Source organism: Oncorhynchus tshawytscha, linkage group LG24, assembly GCF_018296145.1.
Source record: "Oncorhynchus tshawytscha isolate Ot180627B linkage group LG24, Otsh_v2.0, whole genome shotgun sequence".
Classification (NCBI taxonomy): domain Eukaryota; kingdom Metazoa; phylum Chordata; class Actinopteri; order Salmoniformes; family Salmonidae; genus Oncorhynchus; species Oncorhynchus tshawytscha.
Genome location: NC_056452.1, coordinates 3,502,503 through 3,520,837, shown reverse-complemented (window position 1 = coordinate 3,520,837; position 18,335 = coordinate 3,502,503). Strand labels below are relative to the sequence as shown.

The 18,335-nt window shown below is 43.8% G+C and overlaps 1 protein-coding gene across 1 annotated transcript in view; it reads right to left on the bottom strand.

Moving 5' to 3' along the window:
- Positions 1-2,177: 2,177 nt before the first annotated feature.
- The window catches only part of LOC112223852 (ataxin-2-like protein), a 55,603-nt gene continuing 39,445 nt past the window's right edge, over positions 2,178-18,335 (bottom strand). The window contains 13 exon segments of the mRNA XM_024387131.2: positions 2,178-2,834; positions 4,874-5,048; positions 5,787-5,960; positions 6,318-6,427; positions 6,650-6,788; positions 7,066-7,241; positions 9,460-9,523; positions 10,076-10,213; positions 12,823-12,892; positions 13,639-13,943; positions 15,731-15,792; positions 16,199-16,276; positions 16,645-16,758. Of these exon segments, the coding sequence (XP_024242899.2) occupies positions 2,785-2,834; positions 4,874-5,048; positions 5,787-5,960; positions 6,318-6,427; positions 6,650-6,788; positions 7,066-7,241; positions 9,460-9,523; positions 10,076-10,213; positions 12,823-12,892; positions 13,639-13,943; positions 15,731-15,792; positions 16,199-16,276; positions 16,645-16,758 (1,655 nt within the window). The 3' untranslated portion in view covers positions 2,178-2,784.

Genomic DNA, 18,335 nt, shown 5'->3' with positions numbered 1-18,335 from the left:
ATGTATTCTTTTCCTCATTAATCTACACACAATACCCCATAATGACAAAGCGAACAGATTTTTAGAAATGTTAGCAACAATTTTTTAAAAACCTTTTTCTGACCCTTTACTATGAGACTCAAAATTGAGCTCAGGTGCATCCTGTTTCCATTGATCATCCTTGAGATGTTTCTACAACTTGATTGGAGTCCACCTGTGCTAAATTCAATAGATTGGACATAATTGGGAAAGGAACACACCAATCTATACAAGGTCCCACAGTTGACAGTGCATATCAGAGCAAAAACCAAGCCATGAGGTCGAAGGAATTATCCGTAGAGCTCCGAGACAGGATTGTGTCGAAAAATGTCTGTAGCATCGAAGATCCTGAAGAACAAAAAGTTTGAAACCACCAAGACCTGGTCACTGACAGAGCTCCAGAGTTCCTCTGTGGAGAGAGGAGAACCTTCCAGAAGGAAAACTCTCACTGCAGCACTCCAAGTCAGGCCTTTATGGTAGAGTGGCCGGACAGAAGTCACCCCTCAGTAAAAAAGCACATGACAGCCTGCTTGAAGTTTGCCAAAAAGGCACCTAAAAGACAGTGAGTAACAAGATTCTCTGGTCTGATGAAACCAAGATTGAACTCTTTGGCCTGAATGCCAAGCATCACGCCTGGAGGAAACCTGGCACCATCCCCTTGGGGGAAGCATGGTGGTGGCAGCATCATGCTGTGGGGATGTTTTTCAACGGCAAGGACTGCAACACTAGTCAGGGTCGAGGGAAAGATGAATGGAGAAAAGTACAGAGAGATCCTTGATGAAAGCCTGCTCCAGAGTGGTCAGGACCTCAGACTGGGGCGAAGGTTCATCTTCCAACAGGACAACGAACCTAAGCACACAGCCAAGACAACGCAGGAGTGGCTTCGGGACAGGTCTCTGAATGTCCTTGAGTGGCCCAGCCAGAGCCCGGACCTGAACCCAATCGAACATCTCTGGAGAGACTTAAATAGCTGTGCAGCGACGCTCCTCATCCAACCTGACAGACCTTGAGAGGATCTGCATAGAAGAATGGGGGAAATACAGGTGTGCCCAAATACAGGTGTGCCACACTTGTAGCGTCATCCCAGAAGACTTGAGGCTGTAATCGCTACCAAAGGTGCTTCAACAAAATACAGAGTAAAGTGTCTGAATACTTATTTAAATGTGATGTTTGTTTATTTTTAATACATTTGCAAACATTTCTAAAAACCTGTTTTTGCTTTATCATTATTGGGTATTGTGTGTAGAATGAGGAAATACAACTATTTAAATCCATTTTAGAATAATGCTGGAACGTAATAAAAAATGTAAAAAGGGGGTCTGAACACTTTCAGAAAGCACTGTATTTACAATACCTGTTGCTAGACAAGTGGCTAAATTAGGGCTGGGAATTGCCAGGGACCTCACTATACGATATTACCACGATACTTCGATCTCTATATGTATTGCGATTTGACGTTCCAAACATATTGCTCACTATATGTCTGCTGCAGAGGGACAAGAGAGCCACGAGAAAGCACATTTTGTAGATAAGTACTCAAAACATGTTGGCTCGCCATTTAAAAAGAAGACGGAGAAAAAGCTATGATGAGAAATACAGCCGACTAGCACTAGCTAACGTTAACTACCTAGCAAATCAATACTCAGTCACAGTATCAATATAAAATTGGCAAAATTATATCACGATACCCTATAAAAGAATTTGACGCATTACTACATAAATTGTGAACATTTAAGAACTCTGGGTTGGACTGTCATTTTGCAACCACGCGTCATGTGTAGACATGTCTATGTGTGAATGTTAATTGTTAAGCTGCCAACAAAACTCCAGTAAAAGTGTAACAAAAACCTCTTAAGTGACTAAAGTACAATGGATAACGTGCTTAAAAATCGGTTTTAACTGTGGGAACTGCATTTGGTTGTTTGTTTAAATGACATGATTCATTTGTTAGTGACTTCTTTACCTTGAAATGTGTCTTACAAATGGTTTCCCTTTGGTGTAACATATAGTGGTTATTATGAGATGAGACTTGACTTAACTAACATATTCTTCCAATAAAAAAGTTATACATTTAACAAACAAGGTGTTTCTGTAGTTAAGTTTAAAACTTTATTTTTTTTGGTCATTGTAGTTTAAAGTATTTTTTTGTATTTTCCATATTTGTATTATTATTATTCATAATTCGCTATAAGAGAGAGGAAAGGGGAAGGGTGGGTTGATACTGGGTTAAAGTAAAAATCCAATCTCCTCTTTTATGCCGTTCCATTCATTCCTCCTTTTTGCGACACTCAACGATTTCTGAGCAAGTGTTTGTATTTCTTCTGTCCATTCGCCCAATATCAAGGAACTTAAACTAAAGGAGTCAGTCTCAAAGCGATTTGATGTTGTCAAACGTTGTGTCCTTCGCTCGTTTGGCGTCCATGTCTTTTCTCTCCACTATGATGATCTCATGTGGTTGTGTATTTTGTCTTTAAAATGGAAGGAGCTGGAAGAGAGAACGGGACGAAGGTTTGGATTGGGTGCGGCTTCTGTTGGCGCCGCTTATCATCATCATCATCATCCTCAGTTGGGCTATAACCAAGGCTTTAGCAACGATGAAGCTGAGAAGTGTAGCTGACCAATGAGGTCTTGCCGCTTCTCCCTGCAAGCCAGTCACTGTGTCACGTGATTGTGTCACTTCTTGGTTGGGTGTGGTCATGTCCAGAGGGCGAGGGGGGTGGACCGTTCCAGAGGGACAGTTCTTTTGGGAGGGGAGAACAGAGGAGCTCAGTTTCCAGGAGGGTGGAAGGGAGAGGGGTGCGTCTGTACCTGCATCGCTGTGGGGGAAAAAACAGAAGGAAGAATTGAGTATCGATTAACACAATATTACTATGGATGAAAAAATAAGATGATTAGTAGTGTTTCAGTTCAAAAGGCCACCATTCACCTATTTGATATTTATCGAGGATGTAATAGTACCTTTAAACAAAATATTACAAAAGTACTTTTCAACTACAGTCATCACAAAACACATTAGAAACCAGCATTTTTAACTACAGTTTTTAGGAAAGTTCTATATACACGGCCAACAACAAGACTGCACAAGACAATATATATGCAAAGAAGTCCAGATACTGCTTCTCCAATAGAAATCCCAGATCACGCTTGTAGGTGATGTCATGGCAGCTAAACTCATGCGCAAAAACACATCCTAGGGTCCAACGGAGTTGCGCTGAACTGTGCATGTGCAAACCCGTCAAATGAAAAGGCACTTATTCGCTATAGTTTTTGACAAATGTAAACGTGTCAGTTTGTAACTTTCACAAGGTTATAGTGATGACATGTTCAGCTACTTAAGACATTGAATCAGGGGTGAAAGTAGATTTAAGTTCTTACTGGTACGAGACATGCAAGCTCGCTTAATTACACATTGAATCCCTATTAATTTTATATATGATCTTTCTATAAATAAAAGGGGCCAATGTGTCACATTAGGATAAACATTTCAAAATGTTTTGATAAAAAAAAAAGGATTTTCATGCAGTTCCACATGTGTACTTAGACGAATATATAAAAGTGAATATATTCAAATTAGCCCATAACTCGACCTATACAACAACATAGGCCTAGGACTATATATCCTTTAACTTTACGCAGGGTTCATAAAGACTAGATGGAGATCTTTTCTAAATGAAACGCTGAGTATTTATCTAAAGTTAACATTGGTAAGTCAAATTCAAGAACTATCAGGGACTTTTTCGAGTAATGAATTGTAATTTTCAAGGACCTCAATGTTATATAATTGTGCATTCGGAAAGTATTCAGACCCCTTGACTTCTCCCACATTTTGCTATGTTACAGCCTAATAATGACAAAGCAAAAATAGAACCGGAAATACTTAATTTACATAAATACTCATTTACATAAACCCTTTACTTTGATGAAGCACCTTTGGCAGTGATTATAGTCTCTTGTCATCTTGGGTATGACGCTACAAGCTTGGCACATCTTAATTTATGGAATTTCTCCCATTCTTCTCTGCAGATCCTCTCAAGCTCTGTCAGGTTGGATGAGGAACGTCGCTGCACTGGCTGGGCCACTAAAGAACATTCAGAGACTTGTCCCAAAACAACTCCTGCATTGTCTTGGCTGTGTGCTTAGGTTTGTCAAGAGTGCAAAGCTGTCATTGAGGTTACTTTGAAGAATCTCAAATATAATATATATTTTCATTTGTTGAACACTTTTTTTGTTTACTACATGATTCCATATGTGGTATTTCATAGTTGTGATGTCTCCACTATAAAGAAAAACCCTTGAATGAGTAGGTGTGTCCAAACTTTTGACTGGTACTGTATGCCTATTGTAATGACATTCAGCGATTGTATAATTGAATTGCATCCACTGTTTTCCGCGCACGTCTGTCACTCACCTCCGCGTCGTCTCGATCTCGGCCACTCATCTCTGCCTTGAGAAAATGTAAGTGTTCTCGTCGAACCACAACACAAGTTGTAGCGTATACCACCCGGTTTCAAGTTAATTCACTCATTTCATGCGGTAATGTAAAATAGTGATGTAATAGCCTAGTTTTCTTGTTATTTTGTATTAATTGTGATCGGCTCACGTTTTACCGGATACGGCGTAGCCCCACTATTTATTTTGCAGGGACGCCGCACCGGCTTACTCTTACCCCACGTTGAATCAAATCTAGGTTGTGCCTTTAGATTTTAGAGAAAATTAACAACTAAGGATGCATTTTTAACTTCTACCATTGACTTCCCAAACCCCGGTCTTTTTGCACTACGGAAATGTCGCGCCCCCTAGTATAACACTCTGGTTCCCTTCTCTGCACTAATACAAGCTTAGGGAACCTTCATACCTTGTGGATGTCCTATGTAGAAGTGTTGGTGGGCCCCTTGTTGGAGGCCGTGTTGGGGGTGCTGGGAGACTTGTCCAAGGCCGTGCTGGGGGGGCGGGGCCTGGAGCATCACTACCTGCGGGTGGCCATGTTGGCCCTGGTGGTGGGGTCCCTGCAAGGCCCCTTGGACGTGAGCCTACGGAGAGGGACCAGGGACATACAGTATGCAGAAACGTACATAAAATGTGTCACACAATATATAAAAACACAGGTAAAAAGACATGGATCTGCCTAAATATAAACATTAGGACATTGTGTTCTTACAATCACTTTAAATTCCTTATTGCTTGGGCATAGAAATTGATGGACAGTTATGCTTTTTCATTTTAGTCATTTAGCAGACTAATCCAAAGCAATTTACAGGAGCAATTTGGGTTGAGTGCCTTGCTCGAGGACAAGGAGACAAACGTTTTACCTAGTCGGCTCGGGGATTCGAACCAGCGACCTTTTGATTACTGGACCAACGCTCTTAACCACTGCCACCCATTTTGGATGGAAATTTATTTATTTTTTTCACTCCTTCCAAAAGGTGTTTACTTTACAAATCTGGCATTAGATAATATATTTTTGACATCTTCGAATAGATATGCAACACAGAAAAAGAAGGATATCTGTTTGTGGGTGAGCCAATTTGAATTATGAAAGAATAAAGGATGCTGTCAGAAAAGTGAGGAATTCCTGATAAGATCAACAACATTATTATCTCTGGTTACAGTCATAACCAGGGTTATATGAAAAACAAATACTGAAACATGGAGGGACTACCTGGACTTTTCCAATAAGAAAGGCACATTTAAATGTTATGTTGCAAAATGTTTTAAAACATGTACCCTAATGAACAGAACCCAGAGTAACTCCAGCAGTGTAAATGTACCTGTGTTATCTGCCCCAGACCGGGGTACGTGTGCGGGATTCCCTGGTGGCCATGCAGGCTGTAGCCCTGAAGGGGGAACGAGCCCTGGGGCGATGTTTGTCCCGGGGGAATATTAGAAGGGGTGGGGGCTGAGAGCGCCCCGGAGTGATATAGAGACTGGGTTTGGGGTCCCGACTGGGTAGAGATGGAGAAGGAAATCATTAGCATAGGATAAAAAAGCTCAGACTCAGCAATATGACGTGACCATGAGTAGTAGTGTGAAACAAAGATACTGCAGATTGTGATAGCTGTGTGACGACAACAGTTGAGAAGATTCATCTCTTGCTTCACGCTCTTTGTATTGAAAGTCAGCCCACTTGTCCTATCGCTGTCTGAGTATACCTTTAACATGGCCCTTCAAAAGGCCCAACAACACTGTATGTGATAAAAAAAAAACGTGGCCAAGACAAAAAGGGGTATGTTCTAGAACTGGTATGCGGTCCGGAGAGGGATGGTGAGATTTCAAGCTGTGATGAGGGGTGTTGGTTTTACCTGTCCAGGGCTGGGGGCGTGCTGCTGGGGGGGGGGATGGTTACACGTAGGGGTGCTGGAGGGCCGGGGCTGGTGCACTGCACCCTGGTGATGGGAGAACGACTGGGGGGCTAGAGAGGGGCGAGAGAGGGAGCTGAAGACACTTTCCATGATAAATTTCCCAAAACAATGATCCAGTAGCCTGGTACAAGATGTGTTTGGGCTGCATACACAACTCCTATGGTCGTTGGTTGGCTATACAGCACAAACATCAAACAGATTTTGGACTAGGCTACCCCCCCCAAAAACAATGATCCAGTCTAAATCCAGGATCCAACCAGTTTTGGACTCACCATAGATACCCTGCTGTGGCACCAGAGGCCCCTCACCTTGGCCGGGGAACTGGGGGCCCCCTGGAGGTCCCATGACCTGGGGGTGACTCCCTCCCTGGCCCAACAACCTCGCACCGCCCTGCAGCATGGAGTACATTGGCTGGGGAAGGGAGAGTGGGTGAGACACCGAGAAAGACAGAGACATTGTTTTCAGTATTTGACCGCTACAGTTATGATGACCAAAACTGGATAACCACTAAGGCAAAGGGAGGCAGTTCGATTCAAAAAACTCTGGGGATAGGAAATTGAGGTATGACCCCCCACCCGCACAGTACAGCCATAGACACGGACAAACACACACCTTCCCACCCACACACACACTCACCCACCTTCCCACCCACTTCTCCACACACCTTCCCACCCACCCACATACTGACCTGTCCTGGGTAAGGCGTCATGGCCTGGATGACCTGCTGCTGGCTGTACTGCAGGTAGGGCTGGGGGTAGGGCGACGGCACCAGGGGGGCTCCGGCTGCAGACCCTGCCGCCTGTAGCATGGCTTGCGGCGGGCCAGAGTTGCCATGGTCCGAGCGGGGGGCCCCCAACCCTAAGCCTGGGGGAGACCAAAACATGACTGCATAACAACGTTGACAGGGAGGGGAACTCTGACGCACTAGCAGATATGAACATGCTTTAAAAAGAACAATAAAGAACTGATTTGATCCCCAGGGGGAAATTACATTACGTGCTTACGATTGAAACTTCGGAACAAGGATAAATTCACTACTAGTTTTGCCCGACATTCAACTTTACTATAGAACTACAACAGTTTGCCATGCATTAGTAGATGAAGAAGTTAGAATACAAAGAAGTAGTAATAATAATAATAAGTATTCGTAAGGTAAGTAAGATATATATATATATACACTGCTCAAAAAAATAAAGGGAACACTTAAACAACACAATGTAACGTGAAATCAAACTGCCCACTTAGGAAGCAACACTGATTGACAATAAATTTGACATGCAGGTGTGCAAATGGAATAGACAACAGGTGGGAATTATAGGCAATTAGCAAGACACCCCCAATAAAGGAGTGGTTCTGCAGGTGGTGACCACAGACCACTTCTCAGTTCCTATGCTTCATGGCTGATGTTTTGGTCACTTTTGAATGCTGGCGGTGATTTCACTCTAGTGGTAGCATGAGACGGAGTCTACAACCCACACAAGTGGCTCCTGGAGTGCAGCTCATCCAGGATGGCACATCAATGCGAGCTGTGGCAAGAAGGTTTGCTGTGTCTGTCAGCGTAGTGTCCAGAGCATGGAGGCGCTACCAGGAGACAGGCCTGTACATCAGGAGATGTGGAGGAGGCCGTAGGATGGCAACAACCCAGCAGCAGGACCGCTACCTCCACCTTTGTGCAAGGAAGAGCAGGAGGAGCACTGCCAGAGCCCTGCAAAATGACTTCCAGCAGGCCACAAATGTGCATGTGTCTGCTCAAACGGTCAGAAACCGACTCCATGAGGGTGGTATGAGGGCCCGATGTCCACAGGTGGGGGTTGTGCTTACAGCCCAACACCGTGCAGGACGTTTGGCATTTGCCAGAGAACACCAAGATTGGCAAATTCGCCACTGGCGCCCTGTGCTCTTTACAGATGAAAGCAGGTTCACACTGAGCATGTGACAGATGTGAGAGTCTGGAGAGGCCGTGGAGAACGTTCTGCTGCCTGCAACATCCTCCAGTATGACCGGTTTGGCGGTGGGTCAGTCATGGTGTGGGGTGGCATTTCTTGGGGGGGCCGCACAGCCCTCCATGTGCTCGCCAGAGGTAGCCTGACTGCCATTAGGTACCGAGATGAGATCCTCAGACCCCTTGTGAGACCATATGCTGGTGCGGTTGGCCCTGGGTTCCTCCAAATGCAAGACAATGCTAGACCTCATGTGGCTGGAGTGTGTCAGCAGTTCCTGCAAGAGGAAGGCATTGGACTGGCCCGCCCGTTCCCCAGACGTGAATCCAATTGAGCACATCTGGGACATCATGTCTCGTTCCATCCACCAACACCACGTTGCACCACAGAATGTCCAGGAGTTGGCGGATGCTTTAGTCCAGGTCTGGGAGGAGATCCCTCAGGAGACCATCCGCCACCTCATCAGGAGCATGCCCAGGCGTTGTAGGGAGGTCATACAGGCACGTGGAGGCCACACACACTACTGAGCCTCATTTTGACTTGTTTTAAGGACATTACATCCAAGTTGGATCAGCCTGTAGTGTGGTTTTCCACTTTAATTTTGACTCCAAACCAGACCCCCATGGGTTGATAAATTTGATTGTTCCATTGTTCATTTTTGTGTGGTTTTGTTGTCAGCACATTAAACTATGTAAAGACAAAAGTATTTAATAAGAATATTTCATTCATTCAGATCTAGGATGTGATATTTTAGTGTTCCCTTTTTTTACCTTAATTTAACTAGGCAAGCCAGTTAAGAACAAATTCTTGTTTACAATGACGGCCTGCCCCGGCCTCCCTTAACCCGGACAACACGATGCCAATTGTGCGCCACCCTATGGGACTCCCGATCACGTTCGGTTGTGATACAGCCCGGGATCAAACCAGGGTCTGCAGTGACGCCCTTAGCACTGAGATGCAGTACCTTAGACCGCTGCGCCTCTTGGGAGCCCCTGTTTGTAATGTCTTGCCAACTCAGACTGACCACAGTAGTTGGCCAGACAGCACAAACAGATCTGGGACCAGGCTAGAGTATGTCAAGGTGTAAACAATGCATGCACACTGGTAGGGAGTCGGAGAGGAGGCGTGCAGAGCGCGCATACCTTTGACTCGGGGGTATTTACCCTGGCAGACTGTAGACATGGTATACTGGTACATATGTGGAGGCTGGAGGGAAACAGAAGCCAGGAGACAAGAGGTCAACACGAAGCTACAAGCCGCATTGGCTTTTCAATGAGGGGATTTAGGCAATTTTAACATGAACTCGTACTAGATCCTAAAATGCGCTCAAACAATAGCGTAACACTGTATATAGTCACACACTACATCACCACTGGTGAAACTCAAGTATAGCATTGACTATAATTAAGCAATAAGGAACGCGGAGTGCCTGGATACCACCCTTAGCCGTGGTATATTGGCCATATACCATAAACACCCGAGGTGCCTTATTGCGATTATAAACTGGTTACCAATGTCATTACAGCATTACAAATAAATGTTTTGTCATACCCGTAGTATACGGTCTGATATACCACGGCTGTCAGCCAATCAGCATTCGGGGCTCGAACTACCCAGTTTATAATCAAGTATAATATTACCAATAATCCCAAAGCCTCACATTCATACAAACAGGGAGAGCAGTATTTGATGGGGAAACAGAATGTCCCACAGCATGCAGTCAATTCAATCACAGTGTCAGAAGTGTGTGTGCGTTACCTGTACAGAGTGGATCTGGGAGATGTAGGAGAGGTAGGGGGCGTTGTAGATGGGACCCTGGCTGCCTGGGTGCTGCAGCACCACCGCAGGGCTGGGAGGGGGTGGCCGGGGAGGCGTGGGTGAAGGGTTGGGCTTCGTCTGCAGACACAGAGGGAAGGGGAAGAACCATTTATATTCGTTTGGTAAGTAGATGTCTAGGCAGTGTTTGGTACACTCCAGGGTGAACTTTCCCCTCGATACAGATAAGATCAGCTTCCCCTCCCCCAATCTAGGGATGGGCATGGTTATTTGAATATTCGATATCTCCCCAAAATGAATGACATTATTTGAATATGGAAATGATTTCAAATGCCCATCCCTACCCCAATCCTCAATCATTAGTGGGGAAAATGTCAAATGGACACAAAAATAAGTATCTACGGGCAACTTTACCCTACAACAGGGATGGGCAAATGTATTATTTTTAAAAATTGAGTTAGAATAGTAGAATACACACGGTGCAAATGTTTTTCTTGTTGATTTTTGTGCAACAGCAATCTCTTATGTCAGACAGCTAGGTTTCCATCCAATATACAACAGATTTTCATGCAAAGTTTAAAATCTGCATAAAATATGCGCATTTTCCCACCAGAGATGTGTTTCCATCAAACGGACTTATTGCGAATAAAAGTAGGTGCGTGATGACGTTGCGTACATAAAAATAATGTCTGCGGTTAAATTCTCCATGTACCGAATGAAAAATACAAGTGAAATGGTTTCCATCGCATTTTCAACTCTGATGGTTTTGTCACAAAAACAAATGTACCCACTCTGGTCTTGGCACGTGCGCTCTAGCCAACAGCTCGCAGATACAGTGCAGGTAGGCAACTAACAGTGGCTGTGAAAAAGTATTTTCCCTCTTTCTGATTTTCTCTATTTTTGCATATTTCTGACACTGAATGTTATCAGATCTTCAACCAAAACCTAATATGCAGTGTTAGGTTTCCGGCAGAAATAAAAATGGACCCATCTCGTCCAAAAAGTTGACTCAAGTTTGCCAAAAGCACCTGGATGATCATCAAGACTCTTGGAAGAATGTTCTATGGACAGATGAGTCAAAAGTATAACTTTTTGGACGACATGGGTCCCATTATGCCTGGCGAAAACCAAACACTGCATTCCACAGTAAGAACCTTATACCAACGGTTAAGCGTGGTGGTGGTAGTGAGATGGTTTGGGGATGCTTTGCTGCCTCAGGACCTGGACGACATGCCTTAAAAGAAGGAACCATGATTTCTGCTCTGTATCAGAGAATTCTACAGGAGAATGTCAGGCCATCCGTCTGTGAGCTGAAGCGCAGTTGGGTCATGCAGCAAGACAATGATCCAAAACACACAATCAAGTCTCCATAAAAATGGTTAAAAAGCAACAAATTTGAAGTTTTAGAATGGCCTCGTCATAGTCCAGACCTAATCCCAATTGAGATAATGTGGCAGGACTTGAAACGAGCAGTTCATGCTTGAAAACCCACAAATGTTGCTAAGTTAAAGCAGTTCTGCATGCCATAAGTGGGCCAAAATTCCTTCACAGCGATATGAGACTGATCAACAACTGAAAGGAAGCATTTGGTTGGAGTCATTGCAGCTAAAGGTGGTACAACCAGTTAATGAGTGGAAAGGTGCAATTACTTTTTCACACAGGGGAATTGAATGGTGCATACATGTGTTAAATAAATAAATTAAGTCTCCATTTTTTTGGTTATTTGTAAACTCAGGTTCCCTTTATCTAATATTAGGATCTGGTTGAAGATCTGATAACATTCAGTATATAAAAACAATTTAAAACTAGAGAAACTTAGAAAGGGGGCAAATACTTTTTCACAGGACTGTACATTATGAGATAATTATGGATAAGAGTGAAAATTCTTGTTATTTGTCAAACGGCAGCGAAGCATCGATCATCATGTCACGGAAATAGGACCCTAGATATTTTATTGGAAAGAAACATCACATGCAATTTCACCACCCTGTGAAGTTCATCATAACTTATTTCATCTGTAGCCTAATAAACTGCATGGCTTTCCAAGTCGTAGTGGGAGAATCACACGACATATCATCGCGTGACTCCAAGTCGACTTCAATATTGCGGTTATTATATCAATATTATATCAATTTAAAAGGCATTTCCACCACAATCTCGCATAATTCATTTTACTGGACACAAAAAAAGAGCCCACCAGGTTGAACAAACAAATTGTCTGTCTGCATTTATCAAATTGTAACGGCATATCCTTTTTCCATCAGACGGCCTTGACTTTTTTTCATGCATCAGGTAAATCATCCACATGAAATGGTTAGATAGAAACCTGGTTAGACACTCAAAAAATGCAAAACACTTAGGGTTCTCAAAAAAAAAGTCTGACTGCATGTGTGGGTATGCGGACCCACGAGCCACTGCGGCCCCTCATAATGAGTTTTTGTGGCCTTCCCCCCCGATCGAAGTTGCCCATCCCTACCCTACACCATTTCGTGCGTAGACCTCTAGACATCGTTTGGTACATAGGCGCGTCTAGACAGTGTTTCATAGTATAGATACAGTAGATAGCGGACGCTTTTAACCAAAGCGACTGACAGTCATGAGCAAGCGCCATACTCTACCAACTGAGCCACACGTCAAGACAAAGTCATCGTTTGGTTAGTAGACATCAAGACATTTTAGATCCTAATTATTTTGTTCTTCTTGACATGTCATTACACCTTCTTGCTTACCAGAGTGAGCGCGACTTTGTTTGGGTTGAACTCTTTGGCGTTGGGATTCAGAGTTGACTTCCTGACTTGACTGAGAGAGTGAGAGAGAGAACACTGTTAGTACTGTATACACAATGATATCCACTGCTCTGTAACCAAATCCATCTATAAACCAGAAAGTAGTGCTGGGCGATGTGCTTTTTGAGGTAAATTCAGTTTAGATTTTTTTATTTTTTATTATCCCGGTTATCGATTTAGGTTTAGATCATTTTAAACATAAAATGCATGTAGTATGTGAGTTGAATGCTTTAACAGAATGAAACAATTATTAAAAGTCCCATGATGGTAGTGACTGCCCATTACTGCTTCAATAAAATATTTCTAATTTCTATAGAGCTGCTGTCTATGTATACTTATGACTGCTGAATACCAACTATCAATCACTTAGATTATGTATTTTCAGGTAGGGATACCTCGTGGGGCAACTGCTCTTTATCCCTCTTGATCGCAAGTCTTCTTTCTCTTCTCTCCATTTCAGTGTCTTGACAAGTAGACGCGCAATGGATTTTGGTCATTGGCTAAACTATGTCGAATTTTGGCCTGTTGGGAACTACAACTCCCTACTACATTGCACAGTTTGGGCTTGATCTGATTCATTTCTAGATAAACTGCATGTTGAGCTCACAGAAGAAGAAAAAAACAAACTAAATGGAATTCTAATAATTGAACCGACTTTGGTCAATTAGTTGTTTAAAAAAATGAAAAATAACTGACATTTTGGTTAATCGCTCAGCACTACCAGAAAGAATTCTCCTTTCAGTCTTCAGCAAAACTCACTCAATCACACCCTCCACTCGCTCTGCCTTCTCCTGTCTGGACTCCTCACTTCCTGGGGTCCTGGCTGACTGGGATTGTCCTGGCAATTGCCTGTCTGAAATGGGGCTGGCGGTGGTAGCGGCTGCGCTGGAACTGGGCTCCTTGGCAGGGTCCCCTGAGGGGGAAGCGGAGGGCTGGGAAGTACTTTGGGGGGCGAGGGTCTGTTTGGAGTCTGAGGTGGCGGGGCTGGGGTACGAGGGGAAGGACTTGGCCGTGTCAGAGGGAGATACCGCTGCAGCACTGGAGCCACATCCGCTGGGCTGAAGCTGAGGAGAATCACATCAAATCAATCTTTATTTATACAGCCAATTCATACAAAGCAAGTACAACCAAATGCACTCTATGCTAAAAAGAAAGAAACAAGAGGGAAAAAAATGACAAGGAGTATGAAACTTTAGTAAGGGGTGCTAGACCACTTGCATTTCTCAAAATACATTTCCAAGTTAATTTACAAACACATGTTTAAAAGGGTTTAACAGTAGAAATGGGTTATAAACTAGAAATGTAAGTAATTTATTTCTGACTACTTATAAAAGTGAATAAACTCAGCCAAAAAGGGAACGTCCTCTCACTGTCAACTGCGCTTATTTTCAGCAAACCTAACATATTTGTATGAACATAACAAGATTCAACAGACATAACCTGAACAAGTTCCACAGACTAACAGAAATGGAATAATGTGTCCCTGAACAAAGGGGGGGCCAAAATCAAAAGTAACAGTCAGTGTCTGGTGTGGCCACCAGCTGCATTAAGTACTGCAGCGTATCTCCTCCTCATGGACAGCACCAGATTTGCCAGTTCTTGCTGTGAGATGGTGGAAGAGTGGGGTAACAAGGCAACTGCAGGTTCCCGGACATTTCTGGGGACCATGGTAGAACCCTGACATTCCTGTCTTGCAGGAAATCACGCACAGAACAATCTGTATTGCTGGTGGCATTGTCATGCTAGAGGGTCATGTAAGGATGAGCCTGCAGGAAGGGTACCACATGAGGGAGGAGGATGTCTTCCCTGTAACACACAGCGTTGAGATTGCCTGCAATGACAACAAGCTCAGTCCGATGATGCTGTGACACACCGCGACAGACCCTTCACCTCCAAATCGATCCCGCTTCAGAGTACAGGCCTCAGTGTAACGCTCATTCCTTCGACGATAAACGCGAATCCGACCATCACCCCTGGTGAGACCGCGACTCGTCAGTGAAGAGCACTTTTTGCCAGTCCTGTCTGGTCCAGCGACGGTGGGTTTGTGCCCATAAGCGACTTTGATGACGGTGATGTCTGGTGAGGACCTGCCTTACAACAAGCCCTCAGTCCAGCCTTTCTCAGCCTATTGCGGACAGTCTGAGCACTGATGGAGGGATTCTGCGTTCCTGGTGTAACTCGGGCAGATGTTGTTGCCATCCTGTACCTGTCCCGCAGGTGTGATATCCGGATGTACCGATCCTGTGCAGGTGTTCTGCACAGTGGTCTGCCACTGCGTGGACGATCAGCTGTCCATCCTGTCTCCCTGTCTTAGGCGTCTCACAGTATGGACATTGAAATGTATTGCCCTGACCACATCTGCAGTCCTCATGCCTCCTGCAGCATGCCTAAGGCACCTTCACACAGATGAGCAGGGACCCTCCTGGGCATCTTTCTTTTGGTGTTTTCAGAGTCAGTAGAAAGGCCTCTTTAGCGTCCTAAGTTTTCATAACTGTGACCTTAATTGCCTACCGTTTGTAAGCTGTTAGTGTCTTAACGACCGTTCCACAGGTGCATGTTCATTAACTGTTTATGGTTCATTGAACAAGCATGGGAAACAGTGTTTAAACCCTTACAATGAAGATCTGTGAAGTTATTTGGATTTTTATGAATTATCTTTGAAAGACAGGGTCCTGAAAACAGGAGGTTTCTTTTTTTGCTGAGTTTATCTGTCCAACTTGGTCCTGCTTCTTGAAATACCACCAGCCCAGGACTTGACAGAACAATTATTTTCACCAAGAGAATTTAGACTCAGAGGTAATTGCAGATTTCTTGTTCACACATGGCTAAGGAGCAGTGACAGAAGTCTTACCCTGAATTCTTTGCCGAATTTCCGCAGCTCTTCAATTTGTGACCTTTGCTGAATGGAGGGAGCTGAGAGACAAGGGGGAGAGAAAGGATACAAAAAAGTTCTCTAGCAGGGGAGAATGTAATGTGGGTGTTTTTGACTGCACTTTTCTTTCAGACAGCACCTTATGGCAAACAAACAAATACTTTTCTACAGGAATACTCTTCTCATCTGCGACAACAGCTAATTGACACTAACATGCACACACTTTTTGAGGTGAGACCCCGCGACAGCAAACAGTTAAAAAATAGGGAGTGGCCACCAGCCATCCTACCAACCAGAATATCTGCCGTCATTTTCCAACGGTGTCGACATGTTGAATCCCCGTTCATCGACACCCAGCAGGTGCTTTAACCATTCATTGTCGAGGCGTGTCTGACCTCTAATACACACAAGCTCCCTCCCACAAACACACATTTCACAGACACACACCTTTACTCTTGCCATCTTCCGTGGTGCCTGGACTCTCTGCTGATCGTTCTTTGGCAGCCATGCAGAGGATCTCGTTCACTGTAGAACAGACAGACAGAATGAGAGACAGAGATATATATTTTTTTAAACACACAGGGGAACAATAAGCCACTGGAAAACCCCAACCACTTGGAACAGATTCCCACAAAACACCTGTCTGGTTCTTGTACAGGTGACCCTGTCCTGATGACAGTTGGGGCCATTTTCATGACTTAATATAGACTCGATAAGCAAAGTGAAAACAAATGGAGACCGGAGATTTGCTTTCAGCCAAATGTATGAAAGTCTGTTTTTATAAATACTTATTATCATGAGCAATTTCGTTGTCGTCACTACTACTTCAACTACCACAACCTGTCTCCACTTGTTTATAAATATAGTTTGTTGATTGTTGTCATTGTTCGTACCGTCGATGGGGAAGAGCGGGGCGAGGCCTGATGTTTTCTGGGCGGGCATGGAGACAGATGACGTGTCCAGGTACTGCACCGAGTCCTGCGAGCCAGATTTCGGGGAGCGGGAGGCTGAGGGAGGACAAGACAGAACAGAGGTCAGAATGAAAGACCAATGAGATGTTATAAATGGTTAGCATTTTTGGCTGTGTCTGAAATGGCACACTGTTCCCTTTAAAGTGCACCACTTTGTGCCATGGCACCATAGTACCTATATAGGGCCAAAAGTAGTGCACTGTATACAGTTGTAGTCAAAAGTTTACATACACCTTAGCCAAATACATTTAAACTCAGTTTTTCACAATACCTGACATTTAATCTGAGTAAAAAATCCCTGTCTTAGGTCAGTTAGGATCACCACTTTATTTTAAGAATGTGAAATGTCAGAAGAATAGCAGAGATAATTATTTATTTCAGCTTTCATTTCTTTCATCACATTCCTAGTGGGTCAGAAGTTTACATACACTCAATTAGTATTTGGTAGCATTGCCTTTAAATTGTTTAACTTGGGTCAAATTTTTCAGGACCCTTCCACAAGCTTCCCACAATAAGTTGGGTGAATTCTGGCACATTCCTCCTGACAGAGCTGGTGTAACAATCAGGTTTGTAGGTCTCCTTGCTCGCACACGCTTTTTCAGTTCTGCCCACAAATTTCTATAGGATTGAGGTCAGGGCTTTGTGATGGCCACTCCAATACCTTGACTTTGTTGTCCTTAAGCCATTTTGTCACAACTTTGGAAGTATGCTTGGGGTCATTGTTCATTTGGAAGACCCATTTGCAACCAAGCTTTAACTTCAAGACTGATGTCTTGAGATGTTGCTTCAATATATCCACATAATTTTCCATCCTCATGATGCCATCTATTTTGTGAAGTGCACCAGTCCTCCTGCGGTAAATCACCCCCATAACATGATGCTGCCACCCCCGTGTTTCACGGTTGGGATGGTGTTCTTCGGTTTGCAAGCCTTCCCCCTTTTCCTCCAAACATAACAATGATTATGGCCAAGCAGTTCTATTTTTGTTTCATCAGACCAGAGGACATTTCTCCAAAAAGTACGATCTTTGTCCCCATGTGCAGTTGCAAACCATAGTCTGGCTTTTTTATGGCAGTTTTGGAGCAGTGGCTTCTTCCTTGCTGAGCGGCCTTTCAGGTTATGTCGATATTGGACTTGTTTTACTGTGGATATAGATAATTTTGTACCTGTTTCCTCCAGCATCTTCACAAGGTCCTTTGCTGTTGTTCTGGGATTGATTTGCACTTTTCGCACCAAAGTACGTTCATCTCAGGAGACAGAACAAGTATCCTTCCTGAGCGGTATGATGGCTGCGTGGTCCCATGGTGTTGATACTTGCGTACCTTTGTTTGTACAGATGAACGTGGTACCTTCAGGCATTTGGAAATTGCTCCCAAGGATGAACCAGACTTGTGGAGGCCTACAATTTTTCTCCACTTTGTGGAGTGGTTGAAAAACAAGTTAATGATTCCAACCTAAGTGTATGTAAACTTCAACTATATATAAGGAATAGTGTGCCATATCAGATGCATATGAAATGTGAGTTAGTAGTTAGTTTACTAACCAACATCTACCATTAGTAGCAATTCTCAATGGATTCATTGGACTTAAGTCTATGATGAGGCAGAATGTCT